This window comes from Myotis yumanensis, unplaced genomic scaffold, assembly GCF_028538775.1.
Source record: "Myotis yumanensis isolate MYYU_CA2020_CCGP unplaced genomic scaffold, mMyoYum1.0.hap1 SCAF_7, whole genome shotgun sequence".
NCBI classification, from domain to species: domain Eukaryota; kingdom Metazoa; phylum Chordata; class Mammalia; order Chiroptera; family Vespertilionidae; genus Myotis; species Myotis yumanensis.
This window is the reverse complement of record NW_027223758.1, coordinates 11,454,474-11,470,361: the sequence shown is the minus strand read 5'-3', so window position 1 is coordinate 11,470,361 and position 15,888 is coordinate 11,454,474. Positions and strand designations below refer to the sequence as shown.

The following is a 15,888-nucleotide window of genomic DNA, read 5'->3' as shown; positions in this document are numbered from 1 at the left end:
CCAAGTCGGACCGCGCCAAATGCGGGCAGAAGCGGGGGGGGGGCCTGTGTGGTTGAGTGCTAGTCTCCTAAAGAGTCAGAGCTGATGAATCTTTAAAACTGAATCTGAAGGTTGTTTCAGGAAATACATACCTATTTATCACCTCTTCCAAAGTCCAGTTTTTTAGTTTATTCCGGTCTCTAGGAGACGACAAGCCGGAAACGGAAATGCCTTCAAGATAACTTCCGGAAGCAGCTGCCATGGCTGCCAGGGAGGAGGTTCTTGCCTTGCAGGCTGAAGTTGCCCAGCGTGAGGAGGAACTGAGTTCCCTGAAGCAGAGACTGGCGGCGGCTCTTTCGGCGGAGGACGAGCCAGCGCCGCGGGTTCCGGTGTCGCCCCTGCCGCCGAAGGCCGCCCTGTCCCGAGATGAGATCCTGCGCTACAGCCGGCAGCTCGTGCTGCCTGAGCTCGGGGTGCACGGCCAGCTGCGGCTGGCGACCGCGTCCGTGCTCGTCGTCGGCTGCGGTGGGCTCGGCTGCCCACTGGCGCAGTACCTTGCAGCGGCCGGCGTGGGCCGCCTTGGTCTTGTGGACTACGACGTAGTCGAAATGAGCAACCTGGCCCGCCAGGTGCTGCATGGCGAGGCCCTGGCCGGCCAGGCCAAGGTCTTTTCCGCTGCCGCCTCGCTGCGCCGGCTCAACTCAGCCGTGGAGTGCGTGCCTTATGCTCAGGCTCTCACTCCTGCCACGGCCCTAGACCTCGTGCGCCGTTACGACGTGGTGGCTGACTGCTCCGACAACGTGCCCACTCGCTACCTGGTTAGCGACGCGTGTGTGCTGGCTGGCCGGCCTCTCGTATCCGCCAGCGCCCTGCGCTTTGAGGGCCAACTCACCGTCTACCACTACGACGGCGGGCCTTGCTATCGCTGCTTATTCCCCCAGCCACCTCCCGCGGAGACGGTGACCAGCTGCGCGGATGGCGGGGTGCTCGGAGTTGTAACGGGAATCCTGGGCTGCCTGCAGGCGCTGGAAGTGTTGAAGATCGCCGCAGGTATGGGCCCCTCTTACAGTGGCAGCCTGTTGCTCTTCGACGCTCTCGGAGGACATTTCCGCTGCATTCGGCTGCGGAGTCGCAGGCCGAATTGTGCAGCTTGCGGAGAGCGGCCCACGGTGACCGACCTGCAGGACTATGAAGCCTTCTGTGGCTCCTCGGCCACGGATAAATGCCGCTCCCTTCGGTTGCTGAGCCCGGAGGAGCGCGTTTCGGTCAGCGACTATAAGCGCCTTCTGGATTCTGGGTCACCCCACCTGTTGCTAGACGTCAGGCCTCAAGTGGAGGTGGATATCTGTCGTTTGCCTCATGCTCTGCACATCCCTTTGAAGCATTTGGAACGGAGGGATGGGAAGAGCCTGAAACTCTTGGGAGAAGCAATCCAGGAAGGGAAGCGAGGCGCGCAGGAAGGAGCAGCTCTCCCCATCTATGTGATTTGCAAACTGGGCAATGACTCCCAGAAAGCCGTGAAGATCCTGCAGTCCTTGACAGCAATCCCAGAGTTAGGCTCGCTAGCAGTTCAGGATGTGGTGGGGGGGCTCATGGCCTGGGCTGCCAAGATCGATGAAACATTTCCGCAGTACTGAGGTGGCTGATATATATATAGTCTGACCTGGGAAAAATGTGCGTTGCCATGTTAACCTTAAAGATACATTTATTTCCATTTTTCTCAGTACTGTACAAAGACTGGATTCTGCATCTGTAAATACATAGATTTCTTTTTATAAGGGGATTTTTAATGGTAATTTATTGAATGATACAGTTGTTGAGGGTCTATAAAACTGTTTCTGAGAACTGTCTTGTGTTTTCAATACTTTGGAGGGTGTCTTGAACATGTGAGGTATATTGTAAGTGACAGGATTTTGTGTTTTAATTTGCAGATTATTTGCCTGTCTTGCTTTTTTCCCACCTTCCCCAAAAGACTCTCTAAATGGTCTATTTTAGGCCCGGAATTAAGTTGTTGTAAACTTAGTCCTACCGAATTGATTGCAGATGATATACATAAGATCAGTTTATTGTTTATGAAAGGCATTCTTTGGGTCTTATTTCTACTTCAAATGATAGAATATATCCTACAAAACTAAGTGTTAAGGTGAAAATTGTCTTAATTATCTGGAAAGTGATCATTAAATATTTTGAATTCATATAAAAGTGAAGTATTTACAGGTTAGCAAGAAAAAGGAAACCACCTTCATAGTATGTCAGTTTCTCTTATAAGTTGCTGATTTTTTTCATAAAGTTAGCTTCAGGGCCCACCCTATATTGTACACATAACGTTTTATAAACTGTATACTATCCTTTGGCTTGCTTTGGATTCTTCAGGTCCACGTTCCAAACCTCTGCCCTTTCCCATCCAGTCTGTTATATTTAATGTTGGCTTCACTGTATGGTCAGGACCCCAAATACAATACTAAATTAAGGTGGAATAGTGAACATTCTTATCTCAGGCTCAGGTGAAAGACATGATTTGATCAGTATGCTTATTATTGCTTTACTATAAATACCCTTCATCAAATTAATGACATTTTTTTCTGTTTATAGTTTGCTAAGAGTTTTGACTGAATTTATCAAATGCATTTATTAAGATTGTTTCCTAACTTTTTTCTCCTGTTCATATAGTGAATATTGATATTTTTATTGTAGAAGAAAATTATAAAAATAACCCTCCCAGCAGTTTCCAATAGTATTGTCAACCACCTGCACATGCTTCCAACAGATCCCAGAATCCTCCCACTCCTGCATGACTAAAACTTTGCACCCACCAAAGAATTCCCCCCTTTCCCCTTTAACTTGCCTTTTCTATCTTGATTTAGTTTGTTTTATTCCAGCATTTTATAGTAGTGCAAAATGTAGGTGGTTCTGTTTTTTAAAGAACATTTCCATGAAATGGCAGGTACTCTGCCCAATTTCCAATATCTACAACGAAACTTAAAGTGAACATTTAGTATGTGAGTATATTAGTGGCAAATTGAAGAGGAAATGCCTTGTCAAAGGGGGCCCCTACTCTCCAACTGACTCTGGCGTATAAGTCTACCTATAATCTAATCAGAATTCATAGTCATGAATGTGAAATCTTTATATCTGGCTACAAATGTTTTAAAAAATGAAAAAGCATTGCAGGCAGACAAAACCCTCTTTGTGTCAGATTTACTTACCAGTTTGCAACCTCTGATTAGGGACTCTTGTTTTATTATAAAAAAGGATGGCATTTAACAGTCAAATTAAAAATGAGGATAGTCACCACTTTTTAACTGAAACATTGAAGCTCATTTTTTTAATATGGGTGCTTAAAGTATAATAGGCCATTCTATGTTATAAAGATGGAGCAGGTTTCTTATAACTGCTTCTCCCAAGGAGTTGTGGAAATAAATGAGAGATGAGGAGAGGAAAACAAAGATCTCTGGGCCTGTGTCTTAACTTCTTATTCCCAGGACCAAAGCTGATTCTGATACATATCAGGAAACAATCAAGTGAGCAGAGATAGAAGTGATGTCTTAAAAGTTAGGCAGTTTTGGTAGTTCCTGCAAACCTGATTGTCATTGGAGACAGACCCATGGCTGTACTTCCAGGAGCCATGCCCAAAACCATGCACAGAACTGGCCTGAGAACGCTGTCTGTGCTCTGCTGTCCTATGTAGCATTAGAGGAAACTTCCAGCAGAGTATCACCGATCTCACTTGACCTGGCCCCACTGCTCTCCCACAAAGCCCAACACTGTACAACCCAGGGGGCAGGAAGCAGGAAGCAGAGTGGCTTTATACTGTACTAGAGGTCTGGTGCATGAAAATCGTGCACTGGGAGTGGGGGGATCCCTCAACCTGGCCTGCACCATCTTGCAGTCTAGGACCCCTCAGGGGATGTCCGCCTGCCAGCTTAGGCCTGCTCCCCGCGGGAATAGGATCTCAGCCGGCAGTTGAACATCCCCCTCTCATTCCAGGAGCCCTTGCTCCTTACTGCCCACCTGCTCACTGCTTGCCAGCTGTGAGCCTAGCTTCTGGCTGAGCGGCCCTCCCCCTGTGGGAGTGCACTGACCACTAGGGTGCAGCTCCTGCATTGAATGTCTGCCCCCTGGTTGTCAGTGTGCATCATAGCGACCAGTCGTTCTGGTCGTTCTGCTGTAACGGTCGCTTAGGCTTTTATTATATAGATTGCTCTTTTCTGAGTCTTATGAGGATGTGTCTGGTAGAGCCCGATGACATGCCTACATACTAGCAGCAAGAGTTCTGGGGATTTGAGTTCTTTTGTCTACAACAGGGAGACAGAACTCATATCCTGAGATTTTCTCAAATTAGTGAAAGATTTTTCAAAAGATGGGCTCTTAGGAACATAAAAGTATCCACTTATAGGACCCAGCTCTTTTTATTCTTTGAAATCCTGTTTTCTCTGGGGATTGTGGCTAGGTTTTTACACTTGGATGGAATTTGAACTTGATAATTTTTTTCCTTTTCATTTAATAAACATCAGGTGCCTTAAGTGTACCAGTCATCATTCTAGTTCTAGGATAAAGATGAACAAGAGATTTCCTGTTGTCATGGAGTTTACGTTTAAATGGGGGAGACAAATCAAGTAAGTTATTAGTAAGTGCCATAAAATAAATCAAAATGTGATGTATCGAGTGGGGAAGGAGGAGCTATCTTGGATAGGTTAATTAGGGCTGATGTTAAACCCTGAATGGTGAGGAGCCAGTTAGATCTGGGAGAACATTTCTTACTGGGAGTGAAAAGACCCTTAAGCAAATAAACTTAGAATGATCAAGAAACTGAAGAGGCAAATTGGATTGTGAACAATTGGGGAGAGTAAAGATGAGGTTTGAGATACAGAATATATCATGTAGGTTGTCGACCATAATAGGAATTTGGTGTTTATTCCAAGTAAAATAACAGCCAGCATTTATTGAGCACTTACTATGTGATTTGGAACTTGAATCCAGATGGTCTGGTTGAAGAGTTGTGCTGCGCCAGCACAGCCAAGGGTGAACCTGAGGAGGGGTGGTGAAGGATTGAAGAAAAGACAGACAAGAGAATTTAGCTGGGGCTCCGTGGATCTCCCGTGCCTAGATGAGGACACAAAAGACCCAGCCTGCAAGCTGATGCTTCATTTTATAGTCTCATTAAAACAAGGGTAGATTAACATGTATACACAAATGTTCTTGTTTTGGCAACACTTGGTGCACCTCCCACAGCCCATTAGCTACTTAGGAAGGAATTAGGGAGGGCTACAAGGTCAGGCTTAATTATGCTAGGAGAGCTCTGCCCTCCAAGCTGGGACTTGTTTGTGGCTCTGCCACAGGTCAGCCCGAGGCTTGACCCTAGAGCCACTCCCTAGAAAGAGTCAGCAGGTGCCCTAAGCATTATGCTGACTATACTGACTCTCACTGAAAACTTGTTGTTTTATATGTTTTCATCGTTGGAAAACTACGCCCTGATCACAGAGTGGAAAGAGCTTGTATTTCAGATTGATAGAAATGTACGCTGATGCACTTGGTTTGCAGACTTCTCTCTAACACCCATGTGTCACATAGGTAATGTCCAGTTACCAATGAGTCACTTTGGTCAAGGAAAGTGAGAACGTCTCAACATAAAGCGTCACTACTGGTAACTAGAAGGGTTGCCAAGGAGGGGGATAGTCAAAAAAGTGCACTATGTCTGATAGTCCCTGTCCAAGGGGCTATGCCAATGCATACTGCCATGCCTAAGAAAGGCCATTTCTCAACAGCTTAGCATAGTCTTCGAACTTTTAGATCTTTGCCATTCTGATGGTTTTTTAAAAGTCTCATTGTGTTAATTTACCTTTTCATAAGTTTGAGCAGTTTTTCATAGCTTAAAAGTCTTTTCAAATAAAAAAATATTTATTTTTAGCTCGTTTTTTCTATGAGCTCTCATTCTTATTGATTTATTTAAGAAAGACCACTTGCGGGGGTGGGGGGTGGGGGGGGGAGTGGAATCTGCATTCCGTAGCAAGGGAGTTTTGAATTCATTCACTCTTCAGACACTTATTGAAAGTCCACTATGGATGTACCAGGCATTGGCCAAGTTCTGAGGAGACAAGATAATTGAGATTGTGGGGCTTGCCTGTCAGGTGTTCATAGCTCATTTTACAACGTTTTACGTGTAATTTCCAGAGCCTTTCCCACCTACATGATTTCATTTAATCCTTCAACAACTCTGAGATCAAGGGAACTATCTTTGTTCACAGGCTCCTCTTATATGTTCTTACCAACAATAGACTTCCCTGAAATAGCCTAGTTGGGAGGGAGTCTTCTTCTCAAAGTGGAATCCTTCTGTCACTAATGAGGTCAGGCCCTCTTGTCCTTGTGGAACATTTTAGAAAGGATTCTATTGTAGACTGGGTGAATTTTTCAACTGTTCCCAAGTATTTCATGTGTCCTGATGGTCATCAGAAAACCTTTTTCTTTGGAGCCACGGTGAGACATTGTGAGCACAATGAATTGCCACTATAATGAGGCTTGTATCCTGTTGGTCCATTGTTGATGGTCTCCGGATGGGGTCAGACTCACTTGTGTATGGCCTTTGGTCTTTTTTTAGAATAGATGGTTGGAGGCAGGGCACTTGGGACACCTATATCATTAGCTAAGTGCAGATATTTCTGACATACATTCTTTATTCCCAATGTATATACTGTTTAAAATTCTCTGTATACATGTTTATGATATAACTAAAGGCTCGGTGCACGAATTTGTGCATGGGTGGGGTACAGCCCAGGGGAGGGGCCCTGGGTGGTTGGTGGGCGGCCTCACCTTCTGGTCAAACTCTGGTCGAACTCCCAGTCGAGGGGACAATTTGCATATTACCCTTTTATTATATAGGATTTTACACATGAGTTTCCCAATTTGAAAACAAGTATATCATGGGTGCTGGTTTTCCTTAGGTGAATTTCTGAAAGCCAGGTGGCTTTGGCACTTACTACTTTTCCAAGTCCTAGGCTATTTTGAAGTTTTGGTATTAGAAACTCTCACATGTAATAAAATGGTATAAAAAGGAAAGTTGAATACAGGACTCAGGATACAATGACCTTGGATGAGAGGAAGGAGAGGATGGGAATGGGAACCATGTGGTTAGATGCACGTTATTGTCACGCCCATCTGATGGTGCTGAGCTTGTTTGGTGGTGAATTTGTGGCTAATAGTCATTTGGTTAGGCATCATCCCGATACACCAAGGATGCAGGTTCAATCCCCCATCAGGGCACATGTAAGAATCAACCAGTGAGTACATAAATAAGTTGAGCAACAAATCAATGTTTCCCTCGCTTCCTCTCTCTCTCTCTCTCTCTCTCTCTCTCTCTCTCAAATCAATTTTTAAAATTTATTTAAAAAAATAAGTAGAGCAGATCATGCTCAGACAATAATGAGAATATGTCACAAATCATTGTGGTTAATCCAATTATGTGTACCTGAAATTCAAATAAAAAGAGAAAAGAGCCTAACCTAACTGGTTTGGTTCAGTGGATAGAGCATCAGCCTGCGGACTAAAGGGTCCTGGGTTCTATTCTGGTCAAGGGCACATGCCTGAGTTATGGGCTTAACCCCCAGTGGGGGGCGTGCGGGAGGCAGCTGATCGATGATTTTCTCTCGTCATTAATGTTTCTGTCTCTCTTTCCCTCTCCCTTCCTCTCTGAAATCAATAAAAATATATATATTAAAGAAAAAAAAAGAAAAGAGTGAAAAGAAAAATGTCTGTTGATTTGATCACCTTAAAATTTAACCTATCGAATCACAAATCAGTTTGCTAATAACACACAAGAACTGCCCTAGCCGATTTGGCTCAGTGGATACAGCCTCGGCCTACAGACTGAAGGGTCCCAGGTTCGATTCGGTTCAAGGGCACGTGCCCAGGTTTCGGGCTCAATCTCCAGTGGGGGGTGTGCAGGAGGCAGCCAATCAATGATTCTCTCTCATCATTGATGTTTCTATCTCTCTCTCCCTTTCTCTCTGAAATCAATAAGAGAAATATATTTAAAACAATAATACTAGACAAGAACTGCTTGATGCCTGGTACCCTATAGTCTTTCACTTTGTCACATTTTCCATCATTGTTTTCTGTGAAAGAAAAGGCAAACAGTCCACCCCACATTTGCCTTTATTTTTGCTCCGTCATCCAAAGAGTTATGTAGAAAGACCCTTTGGAGCATTTAATTGAGAGTTTTATGGAAGTGCTCTTAGGACCATTTCATGAATCAGCAGTGGCTATCTATTTTTTTAAAATATATTTTATTGATTTTTTAGAGAAGAAGGGAGAGGGATAGAGAGTTAGAAACATCGATGAGAGAGAAACATCGATCAGTTGCCTACTGGGGATGTGCCTGCAACCAAGGTACATGCCCTTGACCGGAATCGAACCTGGGACCCTTGAGTCCACAGGCTGACGCTCTATCCACTGAGCCAAACCGGTTAGGGCAGTGGCTATCTATTTTATCTTTATCTGCCCATGTGTCTAGGCCTGTAACATTGACCCAACACAAAGGCATAAGTTTCCAGTTCCTTTGCGTCCACTTAATTAGAACTGGAACCTGCATGCTCATAGAGGATGTCAAGAGGGAGGCCACTTAGGTCATGTCAGAAGAACACAGCAGACTCATTCAAATCTTCAATGGGCATTAGGAATGGGCAGGAAGTGGTGCCTGGAACACAACTGTGAACGAGACTGAGTTGGGTCTGTCCACACACTCACATTCTAGTGGAGGAGAGAGGTGACAAACCGTCAAATATACAATTGCAGAATGTGATTCTTTGAAAAGGAATAATGGCTGGGTTGGTGGCCAGAGAAGACCTCTGATAAGAGGCTGGAAAGGGGAGATGGCAGGAGTCATGAGATGAGTTGGGGAAAGAGCATTCCAGGCAGTGGGAACAGCAAGTGCAAAGGCCCTGGGGCTGGAAAGAACATCCTGAATTGGAAGAGCCAAGAGGAGCCAACTAAGGTTGAAGAAGAGGAGGAGGAGAAGGCCAGGGTCAGATCCTCTTCCCGAGGTCCCCAGCAGGACTGAGCTCCTGCTGCCCACAGTGACAACCCACTGATATGCTCCCTGTCTCACTCCTCCATTCCCCCTCCACAGCTTCCTGAGCTCTCCTCCCAAATCAACAGCTTATACTCAGGTTCGTGTCCTGGGTCCCCATTCTCTCACTCAACTCTCTGTTGGGACCTGATACCCAGTAGGTCCCCAGAAAGCATTTAAACATGTGCCCCTGGCAGCTGAAACATATAGAGAAAGACTGGCATGGGAGCTTTTTGTTTTTGTTTTGACTTTTTTTTTTTTTAAGGAGAAATCGAGAATATTATTTTAGTACCTAGAGGTTTTTCCTGAATGGACTATACTACATTTTGTGCTCTCCATGAGTACCCCCGTTTCTTCTGCTTGCCAGATACTGGGACTTTTTCTCCTCTGGAATTTTATTCCTGGGTCCTTAGAAGAAACACAAGAAGAGCCTTTGCTGGGGCTCCTCCCCCTAGTCTGGGCCTGGCCACAAGGTTGTGTAGGGAGGCAGAAGTCCTCCCAACACTCAGGTCCTCGGGAGTGAAATAGGGGCCTGCCGCAGGCCGGCACATGTGCTCGGCTGGACGCCGGGGACAACTGACCGCAGGGGACTGGCCAATGCTCTTTTTATTGCTGAGTGGTGTCCATGGTGAGAGAATGTACTGAATTGTATTTCAGTTACTCATCTGGGTCATTTCCAGTTTGGGGCTATTATGAAAAAAGCTGCTAGAAACATAAATAGACTTATTCACTACATTACTTTCATTTTTCAAAACAAAGTCCCAGTCAGACCTTTTTCCTCTCCACTGTTCGCTCTGATATGTGGGTCCCCATTCCCGGTAGATTGACCATGAACTGCCTTTTCCTAGCGCTCGTTTCAGCCTGCTGTCCTCAGCTCCTCTGGCTGTAAGAGCTGCAACCTGGTCAGCTCAGATCTCTGGGTGGGAGCCCGAGCTAAATTGGCCAGAATTAATGCAAAGTGAAGGCTGCTCTGCAGGGGCAGAGCTCAGAAATTCAGCGTTAAGACTCTCCCCCGGGCCTTATCTTCTGACATCTGGGGATTACAGCTCCGTCCAGCTGACATGGCATATGGAGGGCCACGTGAAAGACACACAGACCACACAGGGTACACTTGCCCCTTAACACGCATGAGGAGTTGGGAAGAATGTTCCAGCAGCCTCTGGAAGGAAGGCGATTAAGTGGCGCAGCTTATGCGGGTTGGCAAGATTCTACTTCCCTTCTGTTCCCCGCAGGGGGGCCGTGGGGCTCATTCAGCCTCTCCCTTGCTCCTTGTCTTCAAGTCTTTTCCCAGCACGTTTTCTGTCAGCACTCGCTTTGCTCCCAAAGCCCCTGGAGCAGTGGGAAAGAAACATGAAAAACGAGGTACACACCCAGAATCAGCTACGTAATTTGCACAGCCCCTTGTTTGTACCAGTGAGAATTTCATGATGGGGACAGCTGAGCGTGAAACCGTGTGGGGCCCCGAATGACTGCCCTGGCCCTGAACACGGTGCGGTGTGTGGGATATTCGGATGTCTGGAGGCATTTTGGTTGTCACAGCTGGGGATGGGCAGGCTGATCAGGTTACCGGCAGCTGGTGGGTAGAGACCAGAGATGCTGCTTCACGTCCCACAATGCACAGGGCAGACTCACAACAAAGATTTATCAGACCCCAAAGTTCAGTTGCGTTCAGTTGATAAATCCTGCTTCAGTCAATGACAATTTTGATATGGGCCAGAAAGAAAAAAAAATAATAATTAGGGGCTTTTATGAAAACACACAGCCAGGGATCCTGCATGGGGCTGGGGAGGGCTCCTCAGAGGAAAGGCCCTTGGAGCGGAGACAGGAAGAATTAGTCTGAATTAGCCGAGCCCCGGAGGACCAGAGGAGGTGACAGACGTTGGGTCTTTGGGGGTCAATTCTTAACCTCCTTTTGTTCTCTGTGGAGCTTCAAACCCAAGTGAGAAAGAAACATGGGATTTAGGTCGATGAAGGTGAAAAGCCCACATTTATAACTAAAAAAGCTACTAGGAACCGGGCTTAGGTACTGGCCAACCTTGGTACTATGCTGTCCCTGCCTCACCCACTCACCGCCCCAGCCTGCAGGGCCCAGCTTGCTTCTCAGCAGAGCATACTCCCCACCCCCAATCTCAAAAAGAGGAGGCAGGAAGGGGCCACAGTTTATGCCCCGGTTTCCTCTCCCCAGCTCACCCTCTGGATAAGTCAGAGGATGAGAGGGCCAGGGAGGGTCGGAGAAGCAGGAGGCTCCTCCGGCCCAGTGGTCTTCTCTGTAGCTGCAGAGGAAATCCCCTGGGGAACTCCCAAAAGCCCTGCGCCAGGCAGCAGTCCAACCCAAGCCAGAGTTTAAGGGGCCAGGCATTGGCATTTTTTAAAAGCTCCTCCTTTCCAGGGTTTTCAGATAAACTACAGGACACTCAGTGTTAATGTAAAATCCATTGAACCCTGTAAAGAATTTTTGTGAATTTATTTGAGCCAAACTGTTGACAATTGCTGGGAAGCAGAAACTCAACCAATGGAGATAATGCTCTGGAGAATGGCGGGTTACAGCTGTATTTATACCTTGCAATCAAGGGAGGGGTCGTAGGTGGGTTACATGAAATCCATTGGTGATAGACCAGAGAGGCGGTAGAAAACAAAGCAGGGAAACCCCTGGCATTGGATAAAAAGTAAAATGATAGACACATACTTGGGTGCAGGAACAATTCACGTAACAATGAAGGAATTTGTGGTATCTGTCCTGGCGCCCAGCACATTAGGTTGTGCCCCAAGGGGCTCCAGAAAAAGGGAAGTTAAAGTTACCCAGACATTTCAAGGGTATGTTATAGATGCAAAAAGACAGATAGGCTCAGTTAAGGTAAAGGTTGACCTTGTTAGTGAAGATACAGGCCTAGGATGTAACTACCCACCATCACTGCTTTTAGTTAAAGTTTAATTTCAGACCATCCTTTGTGGTTACTTTAGGTCTCTGAGTTTGCAAGACTGCCGTGCAGGCCTCCCCTGAGCCTGTCAGGTGAGCATGTGGTCCCTTTCATCCACACCAGTTAATTTTGTATTTCAGAAAAACAAATACATTTTTTAATCCAAGTATGTCCCACTGATTGCATGGGACATGCTTATATTACAAACGTTATTTATCTGAAATGCCAAGTTAGTGGGAGTCTTGTTTTTTTTGTTGTTGTTAATCCTCACCCAAGGATCTTTCTTTCTTTCTTTCACCTTTTTTTTTTTTAGAAGAGAGAGTGGAAGGGAGAGGGAGAGACAGAGAGACATTGATGTGAGAGAGACACATCAATTGGTTGCCTCCCACATATGCTCCAACCAGGGCTGGGAATAGAGCCTGCAACTGAGGTACATGCCCTTGACCGGAATCGAACCTGGGACCCTACAGTCCGTGGGCCAATGCTCTATCCACTGAGCCAAATTGGCCCAGGTGGGATTCTTGTATTTTTTAAAAAATATTTTTCTATTGATTTTTGGAGAGAAAGGAAGGGAAAGGGAGAGGGAGAGGAAGAGGGAGGGAGAGAGAGGAGGAGGGGGAGAGAGAGAGAGAGAGAGAGAGAGAGAGAGACATCAATGTGAGAGCAAAACATCAACCTTTACTGGGGCCCTGATGGGAAGTGAACGGGCAACCTTCTGGTGCACGTGTCAATGCCCAACAAACAGCGACAGCGGCCAGGGTGGGTGTCTTGGATTTTTAGTTGCTAAATCTGGCAACCCTGGGATCCCAGGTGACTCCCACCTGCAGCCAAGGCTGAGAAGCACTGAACCAAGGAAACAGGAAGAGTGGGAAATAGGTGTCCTCCTCCCACATCCTCCCACCTTGTTCCCTGACCCTGAAGCAGAGTTGTAAAGTCTGTGGACAACTGGGGTGTGCGATCCCCGTGGGGGAGCAGCAATCCTTCAGGCCAGTCCTGGGCCTGCCTTCTGTGCTCCTATACCAGTCAGTGAGCCTTATGGATCTTTCTAGAGCGACTGGCTCAGCAGTGGGCTGGAAAAAAACCACATTTTTTACATCAACAGAAAGGATGGTCAGTACTCATCACTGAAAGTGAATTTCCTATTTCTTTCACCATATCCAGTTGTGGCCAGCTTTGTTTTCCAGCATGGCCCATCAGGGGTTCGGTACTGAGATTATATACACTCCCATAATAAAACCGACCCCAGTGGCTTTGATCTTATAGCTCATAAAGGCAAGTGGATTTGAACTCAGCCTTTAATTCCCTTGGACTTCAGTTACAAGGACTCTTTGACATTAATTTGTCTCAGAGAATATAATAAAGCCTTTCTTATTCAAAGTGGAGTCAATGGACAGTTAACTATGCGAGCAGGGGTAGGACACCCTGATTGGCCAGGTCTGGCCACATGCCCACCCCAGGAACTGGGCTGGGTACAGCTCCACCCATCGCATGGATTGTAAGTGTGGGACAGGTGGTTCTGGTTTTAAAGTGCAGGTTTTATTATTATTCAGGAATGGTGAGGCCAACAGGTTAGGAGATGAATGCGTTACCCTCACAGATCCCTGGAGGAGGAGGCGTGCCCTGGTGGACCCACCTAGGGAGGAACTGGGGTTGGTCAGGAGGCTGGGGGTGGGGGGAGGGGCGGTGCAAACTTGGACAAGAAGCTTTATTGTGGTTTCCAGGAAGAGGAGGAGCCGGGAGGCAGGGTGAGCAGGTTGAGAACTGGCTCCTTTAAATGATCTCAGCGTCTCGGGGCCCACTGGGCCCTGGGTAATTAGGGCAGGTGGAGAGCCAGACAGAGGAGGAGGTTGGGGCTCTGGGCTCTGGACCCAAAGTTTGCACATGAAAAGTGCACTTCTGGGTGCAGAGTTTACTATCTCTAGGAACTGGCTAATTCAGGGAGGGGCAGTCCCTCCAGAATCAGCAGGGCCCCAAGATGTCAAAGCATCAAAAATACATAATAAAGTGACATGATTAATACAGTTCTCCAAAGGAAAACCCCCTGTCTGTGGCCAGAAGTGGAGGCAGATGCCAGGCAGGCGGAAACAAAAGATCCACTACCCACATACGGTTCCAGCCACTTGGACCCCAAATTCCAACTCTGCTTACTTTGTCAGTTTTCATCCTCACACGCCCAGGTGGCCCGTCTTTCTTTGTCCCTGGGATTGAGTGCACCCCCGGGCCTCCAGGTTAGTCCCGCCCTGAGATCCCTGACAATGTGACCAGGTCTTCTCCAGGCTTCTCGGTCCCACGTCACTGGGTCCACGGGCCACATCTGCCACTGTCATTCATTCGGATCCCTGTCGGGGAAAGCTGACAGTTGACGGTGGCGGCAGGTCTCACTTCCCTTGGCGCTGGGCCCTCTTGATTTATCAAACCATCCAGAAGCTGTGCCTGCTGTCGCAGGAGCAGGCGTAATCCGAGCCATTTCACGTTTGTCTTCAGGCGCTGCTGACAGGATTGCTAGTCAACTCCAAGGCCAGCACTGGGCAAAGCGAGAGACGCACCATCAGGGCAGCTGCCATCAGACTGACAGAAGACTGTCAGGTTTGGGGACACTTTGGGCTGTTTAAGGGGCTTTGTCCTTTTTGTTCCCACCTCCCTAGTCATTGAGATCCTTCCCCAGGGGGCTGGGGGACCATTAGAAGCTGAAGATTAGAAGGCACCACTTTTGTGGTTTTATCATTGATTCCCAGGACGGGGAGCTGGTGAATGGAGGGGCCTTGAGCATGGGTCCTGGGTTCTGTGTGGGGAGTGTTGTGCCCAGATTTCAAGATTCCCAAGAAACCACATCAGGGAGCCAATTCGATGCAAAAGCATAAGAATCTGTATTTCAAGCTAGCTTGGGCTCCCCATCCACCAGGCTCACCAACACCAAGGCAAACCAAGTGGCTGAGCGCGCGAACCCCGCCCAGAGACCGATTATATAGGGGGGGTCGGAGTAAGGGGAGGAGAAAGGACTGTGCTCTGCCGATTGGCCAGGCGCAAGCCGGGTCCTGTTACACAGGATGTGGTCATATCTATGGCGCGCACTTCCCTTGATTGTCATTGGTTAGTTTAAAATCCCGGGCGTGGCCAGCAGAGGCCTGGGCTTCCGGGAAGAAGGCCACACGTGGCCCCAACATGGAGGATACAGGCAAGATGGAGGGCATAGCCCTCGCCCTTTCAGGGAGAGCGGGCTCGGGCGTCTTCTTCTCCAGCAGGAGGCTCTCGTGCCCAGCTCTCAGCCTTCCCTTTCCTCTAGCAGCCGCTTTATCTCACGCCTTACTCCAGCAGGAGTTCGCACGCCCATGGAACCTTTTTCTCTGCAGCTTGCAAATTGTGTGAACTGAGCAGAGGCCCTGGCAATGGACTGAGTTTCATTTTGTTCCAAGCGATTATTTGGGGATCATTTTGATCTGTACAAACCCAAAGAAGTTTGCTTTGTGACACTGGCCTTCCCCAGCCCTCCTTCCCAAACCCGCCCTTCCTGCGGTGTCCTTGGGCCCTCTTAGCGTCACCACCCTTCCCGGTGCTGAGGCCACAAACCTGGTAGTCATTGTTGCCTCCTCTTGCCCTCTTATGCCCACATCCCATCTGTCATCAAACCCTGTTGGCTCTACCCTCAAAATACACCAGGAGTCTGCCCATTTCTCCCCGCCTCCTCCTGGGCTTCTAGAAGGAACCATCTCACCCTGCTCTTCCTGCTCCTACCTGGCCCACCTCAATCTGTTATCCCATGGCAGCTGGAGGGAATCTGTTAATACCCATGCTCAAAACCCTGCCCTGGCTCCCGCCTCACTCAGACTAACAACCAAATGGAGCAGGGGACTGCCACCTGCCCTGTGATATCTACACCTGGTCTCCGATGCTCCCTCCTGCTCACTTCGCCCACCCCTCACCCCCCTTGCC

The 15,888-nt window shown here is 47.6% G+C and overlaps 1 protein-coding gene across 1 annotated transcript; it reads left to right on the top strand.

Annotated features, from left to right (window-relative positions):
* Positions 1-121: 121 nt before the first annotated feature.
* Positions 122-2,327, top strand: MOCS3 (molybdenum cofactor synthesis 3). The gene has a single exon (XM_070419760.1). The coding sequence runs from the start codon at positions 240-242 to the stop codon at positions 1,614-1,616; it is 1,377 nt and encodes a 458-aa protein (XP_070275861.1). The 5' UTR covers positions 122-239; the 3' UTR covers positions 1,617-2,327.
* The last annotated feature ends 13,561 nt before the right edge of the window (positions 2,328-15,888 follow it).